Source organism: Leuresthes tenuis, unplaced genomic scaffold (assembly GCF_036924035.1).
Source record: "Leuresthes tenuis unplaced genomic scaffold, fLeuTen1.0.hap1 SCAF_10, whole genome shotgun sequence".
NCBI classification, from domain to species: Eukaryota; Metazoa; Chordata; class Actinopteri; order Atheriniformes; family Atherinopsidae; genus Leuresthes; species Leuresthes tenuis.
Genome location: NW_027325364.1, coordinates 13,617,517 through 13,631,744, shown reverse-complemented (window position 1 = coordinate 13,631,744; position 14,228 = coordinate 13,617,517). Strand labels below are relative to the sequence as shown.

The 14,228-nt window shown below is 42.0% G+C and overlaps 1 protein-coding gene across 2 annotated transcripts; it reads left to right on the top strand.

Moving 5' to 3' along the window:
• Positions 1–1,790: 1,790 nt before the first annotated feature.
• Positions 1,791–12,712, top strand: snx27b (sorting nexin 27b). Of its 2 annotated transcripts, none has more exons than XM_072394223.1 (13): positions 1,791–2,338; positions 6,295–6,526; positions 6,780–6,972; positions 7,292–7,356; positions 7,461–7,565; positions 7,664–7,742; positions 8,657–8,820; positions 8,921–9,010; positions 9,500–9,649; positions 9,736–9,864; positions 10,037–10,096; positions 10,189–10,251; positions 10,366–12,712. In XM_072394223.1, the coding sequence occupies exons 1-13, from the start codon at positions 2,007–2,009 to the stop codon at positions 10,408–10,410; spliced, it is 1,707 nt and encodes a 568-aa protein (XP_072250324.1). In that variant the 5' UTR covers positions 1,791–2,006; the 3' UTR covers positions 10,411–12,712. The 2 variants fall into 2 exon arrangements, with proteins under 2 accessions (XP_072250324.1, XP_072250323.1); XM_072394222.1 differs by having other exon boundaries at positions 1,792–2,338; positions 10,189–10,237.
• The last annotated feature ends 1,516 nt before the right edge of the window (positions 12,713–14,228 follow it).

Below are 14,228 nucleotides of genomic sequence, written 5' to 3'. Positions count from 1 at the left end.
ATATGTAACCATACTGAAACATGGAGCCGCGAATGCTTCAGTTTTATTAAAAATCCCCCATTCTTTCTTCCATTAGCCTGGGCTGGAAGTTAAGGCAGAGGAGTTTTTCAAGAATATGGATTTGGACCACAATGGCCTCATTAATTTCGAGGAATTTGTGTCTTTTGTTGTAGTCTTTGCCACTGTGATGTTCAATTATTAAAACACTTTGGCCACACTGCTGTCTTTTCTTGCCTCTTTTGATCTGTGTTTGAATAAAAACTCTGAGAACTCCAGCATGTATCACTGCTACACTCATCCATAAAATGTAAAGTGAAAACTTGATAAACCGAACACAGTCTACTCATTCATTTGGTGTATTTGGGCTTGAACGACTCAAACAGGACTGACACTGAATGTGACTCGCCAATGTTGAATATCAAAGGATACAAAAAATAAAATGTCACGTTATAAATGTTGTTTTGTTTGTGATTTCTATCTAAGTCCATGATAGAAATTCATGTCACAACAATGGCTCCAAAAGGTCCATATGCTTGTCACTCCGGTTGCTGTAAGTAGGGAAAAAGTGCTGTACTGGGAAATTATATGTTTTTGTATCCACTTTTTTGTACCTTTGAAGGGACAATTCTGCAGCCCTAGTGACAGAAATATACCTGTTCAAAAAAGCCATGTACACACGCCTGTGGTCATTTTAGAATGAACATGTAAATCTCTCATGCGTGTGTTTGGAGTGGGAGGAAACCTGAATACACAAAAGAAATTCAAATAGGCACTGGGAGAACTGGAAAACTCCAAATAGCAGGTTTTGCTAAACTGGCCTTTCATTACACACCCAACCCTCCATTATTGTGTTAGTGTTCGCATGCTTAACAAGCAGGACAAGAAGTAATGATAAAAATGCTTTCCACAGCTTTAAGCAAACAGATTTATATCTAAATGTGATTCTCAAAAACTTCCCAGTATCTTGGAATAATCTCACACATTCAAACAGAATAGATGATCTGGTACCAATATAAAACAATTGCTGGATTCAGCTTCAGTGGCAGTGAAATCTTACAGAGCTTTTAAACCTTCTGTGTCTATGAGGATAGTTAAATTATGTGGTGTGAAGTAATCCAAAAGGGGTAATTGAATGTTTATTTAGTTTTGGGTGTAGGTAAGTTGAAAATTCCCAAAAATTCAGCTTACTGTCATTTATGATGAATAAAAGTAGCAGATCCCCAGAATTACAGTGGAGGGTTGAAAATAAAAAAATCATCATTTAAATTTGAAAATCAACTTATATTGTTGCATGTTCTCCCCGTGTATGCGTGGATTCTCTCCGGGTACTCCAGCTTCCTCCCACCGTCCAAAAAGTTGCATGCTAGGTTAACTGTGAGTGTGTGTGGTTGTTTTTGTCGTTCCTTTTTCTCGTTTGTCTCTGTGTGGTACAGAAAATGGATGAACTTATATTGATTAAGAAAGAATATTTTTCCTTTGATAAGATCCTTTGTTTCTAGTAGCATTAATTACTTGGCAGTTAGAATGGATTACGTTCCTTCTGGCTTGTGACCTATAAGATTGAACAAATTAGCCTAATTTTTTATCCTTAATTATCGTTATCTTATGTTTACACATGAGCTGTCAATAGTTAATCCAGGAAGTGTTATTTATTTTCTTTTTTTTTTTTAAATCCAGTATCTCACTGTATCGTGACTCCTGGGATTTCGCATGTGACTTGTTTGCAGTCCACATATGAGCACCAACTATTTAAAGTGTGTTTTTAAAAAAAAAAAAAAGAAACTAGCTTTCTGTCTCATAGATCACAGAGGACTCAGAAATGATCCACATGGAATGCGGCCAAGCCTTCCTGGGTTAAACTCGAGAAGCATCGGAAGTTCTCGGCTTTTTCCGGCGTATCCCAGTCAGTTAGCTAGCCAGGCTGATTAGCTTACTACTACAGCTAATGTTTGTAGGATATTTCATGTTAGCTGAACGGGAGTGGATGAAACAAATAGTATAGAAATATGGCGGACGTCGAGGGACAAGGAATTTGTTCCTCGGTCCACCCGGTGCCTCATCCTTCGTCCCGTAACGGCTCCGGTAGCGGTAACGTTACATCAGACACCGGCGACTGCTGCCCAACAGTAACCACCGTTACCTCAGGCCCACGGCTAGTCCGAATAGTGAAGTCTGACTCGGGCTACGGTTTCAATGTTCGTGGACAAGTTAGTGAAGGAGGGCAACTACGGAGCATTAACGGGGAACTGTACGCTCCACTGCAGCATGTTAGTGCTGTCCTTCCAGGGGGAGCCGCCGACAGAGCCGGCATCTCGAAGGGGGACAGGATCCTTGAGGTGTAAGTGGCTACTGCTTTAGCTGTTTTTGCAGATAAATTCCAATTTGTCATGTTATCACGTACCCTGCATGGCAGAATAATCGTTTATCCCAATAAAAGGAGTGTGTGTGAGAGAGAAGGGATCTTGAAATCATTAGAAATTCCTCTCACTCACAGTATGCCAGATATTCTTACAGAATGCCAGATATTCCCTTGTTCACATGTCGCCCTAACGACACGCAATGTGCACTCTTATCTCATTCATAATAGCTCACTTTGTTGACATTCTTTATTTTCTCACAAACGGAAATTTATCAGGAGAGTGACTTGATTTGCTGTTTTAACTAAACACACATATTGATTGTTTTTGGCGCTGAGCGGCGATGAGCCTGCTGCATTTAGGAAACGGGTGGTTGTCCTCACTGGCGCGTTAGTATGCACGGAGACTGCTAGCTGATGTTAGACTCTGTTGCTATGGAGAAGAGCACACAGCATCAGTGTGTGTGCTCGGAACAAGGTGATGTAGAAAGGGAGGGATGCTTTTAGTTCAGTTGTGATTGGCTTTGCGCTGTGATATTCAGCGTCCGATTGGCTGGTTTTCGTACACTGCTTTGTTCAAGGAAGGCCTACAGTAACCTGGCAGTTTGTTGACCCCATTATTTCTGTGCGTGCAAGCATACGGATGTACGTCTGTCCATTTTGTTACTGTATGCTATGGGCCACCTGCCACCCCTTCTGTTTCATCCGTGTGCCGGTTACTTTGGTCATTATAAACATCTGATCAGTTGGTGATTAATCTGTTTTCCAGATAATAATGCATTTGTACCCTGATTTGCGATGGTCTCTCACACAGTAAATAAAATAGGCCCAAAAATGTGCCGAGATCTTTACACATTACAGGAGTTTGTGGAGTATTTCTATACCCTCCTGTATATATTCCCTACTAGCTGAAGGGCAGTGTAGCTCCTTGCCATTCTTTATGAACTCAATACTTCTTTGCACATTTTTCAATCGTTGCTGCTTTTCAGGCTGAAAATACCAAAGAAACTTCTTTTTTTTAAGACTTTTTTTAAACATCTCACTTCATGATACAGGTTAAATATCTTAAATTTAACTCCTTTCCTGTATTTATAGTGTACATTTGCCAGATTAATTCTGTAAGTGTAACTCTTAAGCTTGATAGTAACTAACTAAATAAACTAACTACTGTACAAGGGAACTCGGACTGTGCAACCTCAGCCATAGCCAATGCATTCCCCTGTAGTTTTTGATGATATGATCCAGATGTGTGTACAAACTCATTGTGTTAGTCTTTTCTCCATGACTCTCCTCTTCACTAGGTTTGAAAAAAAATAAGGCTTAGTAGTTTTCATGCAGTGTTTAGTAGTTTGGTGTGAACAAATGTCATCGATCACCTCCCTCCTTGGCAAAAGAGTAAAGGATTATAAGAGGTGGGACAAAGGGAGATGTGATGTGACACGCGGAAAATGCCTCTTAGCTACCTGTTCATCACAATCAAAAGTGCTGACGGTGCCAGTGCAAAAAAACCCAGATGCGTGTTATATCATCATAAAGCTGCAGGAAGGAAGGAGCTGCGAAAGTGCTCGATCTGCACTTTGTGTGGTTGGAGACTTTGCTCTTTTCCTCTCTACACCAGCAAGATGTTTGCATGTGTGTCTCTCTTGTTTGTCTAAGCTTACTTCTACCTACACAGTCGTCATTGCTCACCAGGTCCAGTTTCAGCTTGGCCATGTGTGCGTGGGCCTCCGAGAGCCTCTCTTGACATGATAGCATGTTCATTTGGAGCTGTGACTTTCCAGCGTAGGTATTAAAGAGCCACTGAGTTTATAGCTCTGTGACACGCAGTCAAGATAAGCCCTGCCTTGACATGCTTGCTGACATAATGGTTGAGCTCTTAGTGAGAAGCTCTCACTGAGGCAAATCCTGTCCTGAATTATCAATCCGATTTCAGAGTTGGTCGTTACTTTCTTTTCTTCTTTCTCTTCAGTTTCTTTTCTGTTCTCCATCCCAGTTCCCAGAAAACGAAGGCCCTTATCACTGCTTATCACCTTATCCTCTGATCCCCTGTTCACACGGTGGAGTGAGCAGACATGCTCTTCCTGGTGTTCATTTTTCAATCACACAGTTTCTTTCAGTTGATGTGCATAACATCTGAGGCTGTACTGGCTGCTGTACTCTGGACAATGTTCAAATGGAAGTTGGACCAACTCTCGCATTGCCTACTTCCACGCTACAGTTTAAATGACATAAATCCATTACGCTGCCATAGAATATATTCCACTTGATAATTTATTGATAGTCTTTCATGCATTGTTCGAATGCCTCCTTTTACTGCTGTGAGAAATTCCTAGATTTGATGCTGAGAGCTTTTAGAAGAGACACTCCTGGTGAGGTTGCCTCGAATCTGTCGTTAGCGCTGCCGTGCCTCTGGCACATGACTGCCAACACATGCACACACCCAGTGTGGCTCATGTTCAGTTGTGCTCGTGACCTAACCAAGTGGTTTATTTCTTAAGGGGAGGATGTGAAAGTCAGAGGGAGCTTTGAAGACCAAACATTCCCAATGCACAGAGAAAAGCTGTTTCCAACTTCAGATTTTTTTTGACAGCTTATGTTTTATTAATTTTAAGCACTTATTTTGACTTGAGATATGGGACAGTGTAAAGAGACGATGCTCTGAAAGCATGTATATATATACTAGAGCCCTGCGCGGGACTGTTTTCTTCATCCCGCTCCCACTTAATTTCTGACCATTACCGCCCGCACCTGCAAAACTTTGAGAATTTATTCCCGCACAATAATAGAAATGCATTGATTTTGTGTCTTCTCCCGTCCCGCAGGAGAAAACACGTAATTTTACAGGCTATTAATAAAGAGACTCGTGGACAATTGAGAAACTTCTCCAAATGTCAGACTTGCCTTGCTTTGTCTTTGTGCTTCTTTGAGCTTCCTTTCCACCTCATTTATTTACATCCTGTCAGTGGTCATTTTAAGCTGTAATCTGTTGTATCTTCCTTTTCGTGTATTTGGTTTGAGTAGAATAAAAGATATGAAAAAGAATAAAAGATATTCTTAATAGTGCAGTGGCATTCAAACTAGGGATGCATCAATCCGATATTTGGATCGAATATCGGTACCGATTTCGAAGAAAATTCGAGATCGACTATCGGTTTCAATGGGCTGATCCATATTGCCGATTTATTTATTTATTTCTTCCCCTTGTCCTGTCCCGAATTGGCATTCATTCAAGGGCCTTCTGCCCCCTCTAGTGGTGAAAGAAATTAAGTTGGGACGACCTCTGATTTTTTGTTTTTGTTTTTACCAAGCTAGAGAAGCTATTGTTTCGTTCAAATGCTTTTGTAATGAATCTTTAATTCCCATTTGCACTAAACTATATAAAGAGCTGATTGCTATTATTATATTATTATTATTATGCTATTTATTGCTATTTAAGTCTACCAACCATGCAAGTGAAGCTATTGGTTTTTTTTCTCAATTTCAGCTCCTTTATTATTTAATATTTTGTTTTACATTTGATTTTGAATCCCTAATTGCACTGACTGAACCAGTTATATTTTTATGGTTAAGATTGTTTGCACAATGATTAAATAGATAAGTAATTTAGTATAATTATATCTGTTTATTTGTTTTTTTAAAAATAGGAAAGAAATGTTTAAGTCAAGTCTGATGTTGCCTTGCACAAAAGAATGATCCACGCATGAAGAATTTTCCACACAATGAAACTTACCGTTTGTTACCAGAATTCTGCGCTGTTTTTCTGTATCGGTATCGGCAAGACTAATCATTAAAAAAAAATCGGATTATATTGGGAGGCAAAAAAAATCTGGATCGGGACATCCCTAATTCAAACCACACCCTCAAAACAAGCAATGCGAGCAGTAGAAAATATTAAGTACCACCACCCTAATGTGAACATCTCTGTCCCAATTCAACAGCAATGGGGTGAACGTAGAGGGAGCCACGCACAAGCAGGTGGTGGATCTGATCCGGGCCGGTGAGAGAGAGCTGTTGCTGGCTGTGTTGTCCGTTCCGCCTCAGGAGACGGACTGCCTGGATCCCGGTGACGACGGATCGGCCCAGTCCTGTTACGACTACTCTGACAAGCAGGCCGTCCCTATTTCTATACCCTGCTACAAGCACACTGAGCTCAACAGCGAAAAGTTTGTGGTGAGTGCATTAAATCGAGAGGAGGAGGACAGATATGGACGCATAATGAACAAGTGAAGGCTGAGATAGAGGAATTGTTGAATGAAAGGCTGGAGAGTTAATGGAAGAGTGGGTTAGAAATAAGAGATATAGCTGTTCCTGTAGCTGGATGCAAGTAATGGAGGGTTGACGGCATTATCAAACGAGTTTTCCAAATGTTGAGAGAAATATTTATTTTGGAATGTTATTCTCATTTGCACTTTTTCTCTTCCAGGTATACAATGTGTACATGGCAGGCAGACAGCTATGCTCAAAGCGTTACCGGGAGTTTGTCATCCTACACCAAAACCTAAAGAAGGAATTTGCTAATTTCACCTTCCCCAAGCTGCCGGGCAAATGGCCGTTTTCCCTGTCGGAGCAGCAGCTGGACGCACGACGCAGAGGCCTGGAGGAATACCTGGAGAAAGGTGAAGTAGAAAACAAGAAGGACACACAGGGTCTCTGCAAAGCTTTGGGCATAGGGGTGTAATGTCTCGCGGGTTTTTATTCCGTCCTCCAAACAGCTTTTTGTGTTTCACTGCATGCCGCTTAAAATCAGGTTGGACTGCTCAAGACACGCTCGTTAAAGTTGGGGAAAATCACATAGTTTTGTTGGGGGGGGGGCTATAACATGTGGAAATGTTTTGTAGAGATACTATCCACTCTATGGTATGGAGTGAGCCAGTGCTGACCACTTACAGCCCATAAAGAGGCTTAACCTAATGTTATGTGTGTTGTATTGTGCAGTGTGCTCTGTACGGGTAATTGGAGAAAGTGACATCATGCAGGAGTTCCTGTCGGAATCAGATGAGGTAAAATAAATAAATTAATTAATAAAAAAAAAAAAGACAAAACATAGAAACATACGCACTTGTGTGTATTTTTTGCGACTCACTCTCTTTTCTTCATGGGAAAGAACTATAATGGCGTGTCAGATGTGGAGTTGAGAATAGCCGTGCCCGATAAAACTACGCTCACTGTCCGAGTTCGCAAAAACTCTACCACGGACCAAGTATATCAGGTAAACACACGCACGGACATCTGGAACAAGCACCCACATCTTGTTCTTTAGTTTTGGCATTTTCGCTCTCTCATTCCGTCCGATCTCCCTGTTTACAGGCCGTGGTCACGAAGATGGGGATGGACAGTGTCACAGCCAGCTACTTTGCTCTATTTGAAGTCATCAACCACACCTTTGGTGAGTAAAGACGTGGAACTGAACCTGAATTTTGGAGCGACGTAAACCACCACCTAGGTGAGTCGCGGTGCTAAACCAGCCGGCCTGCAGTCCACCCCCCGAAAAAGAAAAATTGTCGATTAAGAATAAAAAGGATGACAAATAACAGCAGGTACGAAACGTTTGAAATTCAGGATTTGGACACATTGTTATTCGTCAAACTAATTTTTATTTTGCACAGCACTCCGGCTTTTTTGGGACAGGGTTGGAGATTTTGAGTCGGATTGAATAATTTTTTGAATTTTTTTTTTTTTTTTCATAAACCATAGTTTTGGATACATGAAATTCTTTTACCTGATTAAAGCACTAGACTGCAAGTCAGGGGGACTCGGACGTTGTTACAGTTACTCATGTTGAAGGCAAAGCCAGTACCAAATTTCACAGAAATTTAATTGTTGTGAAGAAACTCATTCAGCCTCCCGGTGAGGCCTGAGTGAGTCGATCTGATTTATCATCTGTAGCCTATCAACTATGAACTGACTGACCAACTGATCAAAAGGCCTGCCGTCATTCTCACAGCTTTCTTTTGGGTCACTAGAAACACCGCAAAGTTTATGTGACTGTTAAAAGTTTCCCTGAAATTAAGTCTGTCAGAAAGCTAGATGACGGCCTGCAGCTATATTCTCATTGAGATTATTTCTAAGATAAGTACATCTTCTGTTGGGAACAAGAAAAGTAACTTAGTCTGGTTTCAACTCTCTGTTCAGCAATGCTGCAGTTGATTTATTTCAGTAAATACTGTGACTTTTGAGACGAAAGATGAAAGATTTCTTTTGAAATGTTTGCTTTTGATGTTGCTAAAATCAGCTGACTTTAGGTGTCAATCTTTTCTTGCTTCCTTCCCTCCCTTTGTTCCTCCTCCTTTTGTTTTTCAGTCCGTAAACTTGCCCCCAATGAGTTCCCCCACAAACTGTATGTACAGAACTATACCTCAGCCATCCCAGGAACCTGCCTCACCCTGCGCAAGTGGCTCTTCACCACAGAAGAAGAGATTCTGCTCAATGACAACCAGCTTGCTGTCAACTACTTCTTTCACCAGGTGTGTGCATTTGATAGTTGTTGTTTTTTTTCTTTTAAGGCGTGTTTATGTATGTGGGTTTTTGAGTTAAAGCGGTTTCCCCTATCGCACCCCTTTACAGGCTGTTGATGATGTAAAGAAAGGATTCATCAAAGTCGAGCAGAAGTCTTACCAGCTGCAAAAGCTGGCGGAGCAGAAGAAGATGTCCGCGGTCAGTCTCGCACGCATCGGCTGCACAAAACCATCCTGTTTCACATATAGAGACCGATAGCTTCTCAATACAAGCAGATCAGTGTCAGATTATCAAAGTGGAAAGGCTGCAGAGTGTTCAGGAGGTTGTGACAGACACGGAGCACGCTGAGCCTGTCGCTTTACTCAGTGTCAGTAAAAGAAATCATTGGCCACAGAGGATAAGTAAAGCTTAATTTTCCCCAGAAGTAAATGGTACTTTTAAACCCATATACTGAAAAGGTTCCTTCATATTCACTGTGGTTCTCAAAGACTGGGGAGACCTGCTGGTCTGTGGAGTGGGGCAAAATGAAAAGGAGGAAGTGGACTTGGGAAGTTCCAGAGGGATGAGGCATCTGAGTTTAATTCCAGTTAAACACTAGAAAGTTTAGTCGGCTGCATAACGTCATCTTGTATCGTGGTAAAAGTAAAACATTGTTTTGCTTCTGTTCTCTGCCTATTTTCCACTCAGTACCTAAGTTTGTTGAGGGGCTGCGAGGGCTACAATGAGATCATATTCCCTCATTGTTCCTGCGACTCTCGACGTAAAGGCCATGTGATCACAGCCATCAGCATACACCACTTCAAGCTGCACGCCTGCACAGAGGAAGGCACACTCGAGGCAAGTCGAACTGCTTGTTAGCATGTGGGCCCTTTTTACTGCATGTGCGTTGAAGCGAGTGTGATAAAGCCTCAATGCTGCTCCAGAACCAGGTGATTGCGTTCGACTGGGGGGAGATGCAGAGGTGGGACACGGATGAGGAGGGCATGGCTTTCTGCTTTGAATATGCACGAGGAGAGAAGAAGCCGCGCTGGGTCAAGATATTTACACCTTATGTAAGTCACAGAGATGAAACAAAGCTCCTGCAGTCGTAAATCATGACAGCCACGAGGAAAAACCTGGTTAAGATGGAGTATTTTTCTGCCATTCGTTGAATGGCAACTGTTTAAGTCGCGGTAGCATCATTCTAAATTTGTTTCTCTCTGCTCTGCTTATGCTCATGTTTAGTTTAACTACATGCACGAGTGCTTTGAGAGAGTCTTCTGTGAGCTGAAGTGGAGGAAGGAGGTAAAGAGAATTTCCTTCCTTGCGCACCGATTGCCTCGATTACAAGCGTTGTACTTGTGTGTTTTACTCATAGCTGGTGTCTTTGTTTGCAGGTGGAAGAGGAGGCTACAGACAAGGACAATAAGAACTGCAGTAAAGATGGTATGTGTGGCAAGGTAAGGCTTTGCCTGCCTCTGTACAATGAATCGGTAATTGCTTGGTTGGATTCCTCTGTCTCCTGCTTCCGTGGGTCTAAACTTGTGTGTCTTGGCTGTGATTTCGGTTTGCAGAATATTTTCCAGCTGCTGAGGCACAGAAGGGATGGGGCCACGTAGGAAGGGAGATCGTCACCTCTTAAATCCAGCAGCATTACCAAGTCAGCTCAGTTTTGGCCCTGACCTTGCCACAGACCCAGGAGCGCTCAGCAAATTAATTACACGGACATCATTTACGCTCCATTAACAACACAAGAAGCTACTCCCGACACGCAAACCAGCAAGCATCTGCTGAGGAATATAAAAAGATTCAGGGGCATAAGAAGCCACGACTCATGACCGAGAACTCTTGAATACTGCACATCATAACCATGCATTAAGCAGAGCATCTATAGACTCAAAGTGATGGATTCATGCAAGCCTTTCCTTCTTGGCAGGGACTCAAAGTGGATTTTGACGTTCTAATGAGGAGGTTTTCAACCTCTTGTCAGTAGCCCCACTTGAGGGGAAAAAAACTTAAGTGAATTATTGGTGCACTAATAAGCGAAAGTGAAAGCTGTTAGTGCCCACAAGGGGGAACAAAGTAATCAGCAAGTCTTAGGATTGACCACGGGAAGACACGCAGCTTCTTATTTCGCAGATTAGAGCAGAGGCGTATCGTGTGTTTTTTGGATGCATGCTATCCATGACACCCCTACAGACAAGAGACAAGCCTGAGCGATGCCCTGTAATGTAAGTCACCGCTAAATCGCGTCACACACTTGACATTTTCATCCGTTTGGCGCTACGTTTGCATTCGCAAGAAGAGAAATTACTATGACCATATTGAGAGACGTTAACGAGTGAGCAGACTTTTTCTAAATGATTTCTTTTCCAATTTTGGATGCACTCCGAGAAGGATCGTGGACATAGACCAATGCTGCACTTTATCAAGCTGTGTCCATATGTGCAAATTGGAAGTTAAAATGCGATAGATGGGCTTAATACAGTAATAAGCTTAGACTTACTTTATATTAAGTTTTGACTGACATAAAGCATCAGAAACTGCATCAGGGTTTAAAGCCATAGCATTAAACTTATTAGCACTCGTAGTATTATGTGAACAATCCATGGTAATGTTTTCAGTGCACTGTGGAGCACCAGCTGACAAGTAACAACGTATCCGAGTGTGTTTCGCGTGTCTTGCTCAGAATAGACAGCAGGGGTCCTTCTCCTCCTGCCTGCTCTTTGGATCAGCAGCGATCACTTTGTCTCCCACAGGATTTATAAGCGGCTTCTAAATCAAATGTCCTTTTCCATGCAGCAGTATTTATTTCCGTAGATGTTTCTCTGCTGTTCCGGTCAACCATCCGTGCACGGTGGGTTCAGGCAAAGTGGGGGTGACGATCGTTTACCAAAAGGGACGGCTGTCATGCTTACTGAATAAGATGAATATGAAGATCACAGTTATCAGCCACTGAAGGCCTCCTTGCAACAGATCACATAACTTCAGTGTGATAGCATAATTACGTGGAGTTTCACGTCCTTTCTGAATGAGTCCAGTTAGTGTTCTAAATAAGAATAATTAAATGATCAAAGTTACGTAAGATGTCAAACCTAATTATCTGATCCAGGACTCACAGCCAGGAAGAAAAAGGGGTTATTGCATCTTGATAATATGACACCAGTTTGTTATTATCATTCTAGTAATAAGGATTTTGTTAAAAATTTGAGTAAATTCCAAGCATACTGTATTCAAAATCACACCTATGATAATCAAACGGATGCTCAAAGACTGAGTATGTTGGTTGAAACGATAACATTTTCTATCAACACATTTTGATGCCACTGAATGCCGTTAAGTGATTATAATGAGTTGAAGCTCAAACTTGTATTTAGCCAGTAATCGGAACATTCGCAGTATTTTTTGTTGACAGAGTTATGGTTTCACACCAGTGGCTCTTTCTGAAGGTGCTTGTTATTGTTCACAAACACCCTTTTAGGTGATTGCTAAGCTTAAACTGACTTTGTTGGGGCATACAGGAGGGTTTAATTGAATGTGCTGAGGCGTTAATTGAAAGATTGAATGTTGAATCCAGAAGGCCGAACACATTTCCTTGGATTCTCGTCTGTTCACTGAACCAAGTCTAACATAATCGATCGCCTGGCGCCTTGAAGCGGTCGCCCCCTTCGGCTCCCCTCCACATCTCTCTCTTGCTTGCTCTGACTACAGTAAAATGCCACGTACATTATTTATTTCAGTAAAATACAGTGTTAAATTCAGCTGATAAGGTCTGGCTTTGAAGGAGTCCCAATAAGAGGATGGAGATTGACAACCTGCAAATCCTTTTGACATGTTGAAATGTAAAATTCAAGAAGATGCATCGCTTACTGTAATAAATTGTAACATATTCTTTTAAATAAACTGATTTATTGATGCAGAGGTGGCTCCTTTTTGTGTGTGTGTGTTGGAGCGTGAGACAAGTCACGAGTGGTCAGATTTACAAAATGACGCACAGTGAGTTAATTCTACACCCTTTTACAAACCCACATCTGTTTTGTATCTTTTTCTTTCCTCATTATCCTCCCCTTCTTTCCCCAACCGCAGCATCGTTTAATTAGATCTGGTAGAGAATTTCCCAACAGGCGGTGAAATGGGTGGTCCGCATTGATCGGCATCAAGTGTCTGCACCCAGTAATAAATGGGTATCGACTGTTGCTGGTGTGGGATGTTATCTGAGAACATCTGAATTTTGTAAAGCTACCATCTCAGTGGCAGAGGACCTGTCATGACGCATGACGTCATGCAAGTGCTGAGACTTCAGTGGCGACTTATTTCCATCAAATTTAAACTTTCAGAAGTCAAAGAGTGTTACAGCTGCTCATAGATGAGGGATTCACATGTTCTCCTGACACTGATGTGTTTCTTCAGTTGACATCCAAATCAAAAGACTGTGATTCTTTATAGGCTGGCAACCTGGCCGGGATGTTCCCGTCCCTCCTCCTCAGGAGTCCTTCTAAGCTGACAGAACACAATAGCAAAGCTAAAGACCACTGCAGGTTTTGAGGAGACAAAACCAGTAAACACAACAGCTGAATTTTAGATAAAAGATGAAACCAAATATGACAGAAAGCAACAAAACTAAAGGCCTCAAAACAGGATGAAACAAGAAAAACAGACACACAACCAAACACAAGAAAAAATCAAATCATCTGGAAACGCAGCAATAAAGCAAAACAAAAATTCATTAAACATGTGAACGAAAACCCAAAACACATTTCAGAAAACAACTTCACTTTTCAGAAAGCACAACCCAGAAGTAAGATTTACACAAGACGTGAACAAGAACAACACAGAGCTGAGATCACCGCACAGCAGCAGTAGGTGAACAGTTCGTGTTGATGAGAGCTGGAGCGACAACGACAGCCAGCTTCAGTGGTTTGTGTGGTTACTGCAGCAGGGTCTGCAGCAGGGTCCAGCTGTGAGCGTGGGTTCCTGTCTGCGCCACTCCTCGTGTCTGTGGACGTCGGCACAACTCTGTGTGACAGCGGCAGCCACAGATTGCGGTGGCCCCGCACAGATTTTCTGTATCCCGTCCTTTTGCATGCTGCCTTGCTCAGTTTTCTCTGCCTTGGCTCTGCATAAGCCGTCTACACAGAGCAGGTGGATGACTGATTCGGAGGAGGAGAGTGCATGAGATTTATATCCTCTGCTGTATTGCATGTCTCAGCAGCCACACCAGTCTCACAGACAAAAGGAGTTCAGTAGGCCATTGACATGCACTGTCTATTATTCCCAATAGCGAGCAACCCCCCCACGAACACATTGTGCTTACAGTGAAAAAGTTTAAAGTCAAATTAATAGCCTCAGGGCTAAAGATGTAAGTGCAGCTGTGCCAAGACATCAATTAGCCAAATTCAATCATAAAATCTTTGCATTATTCTATAGTCAATCATTT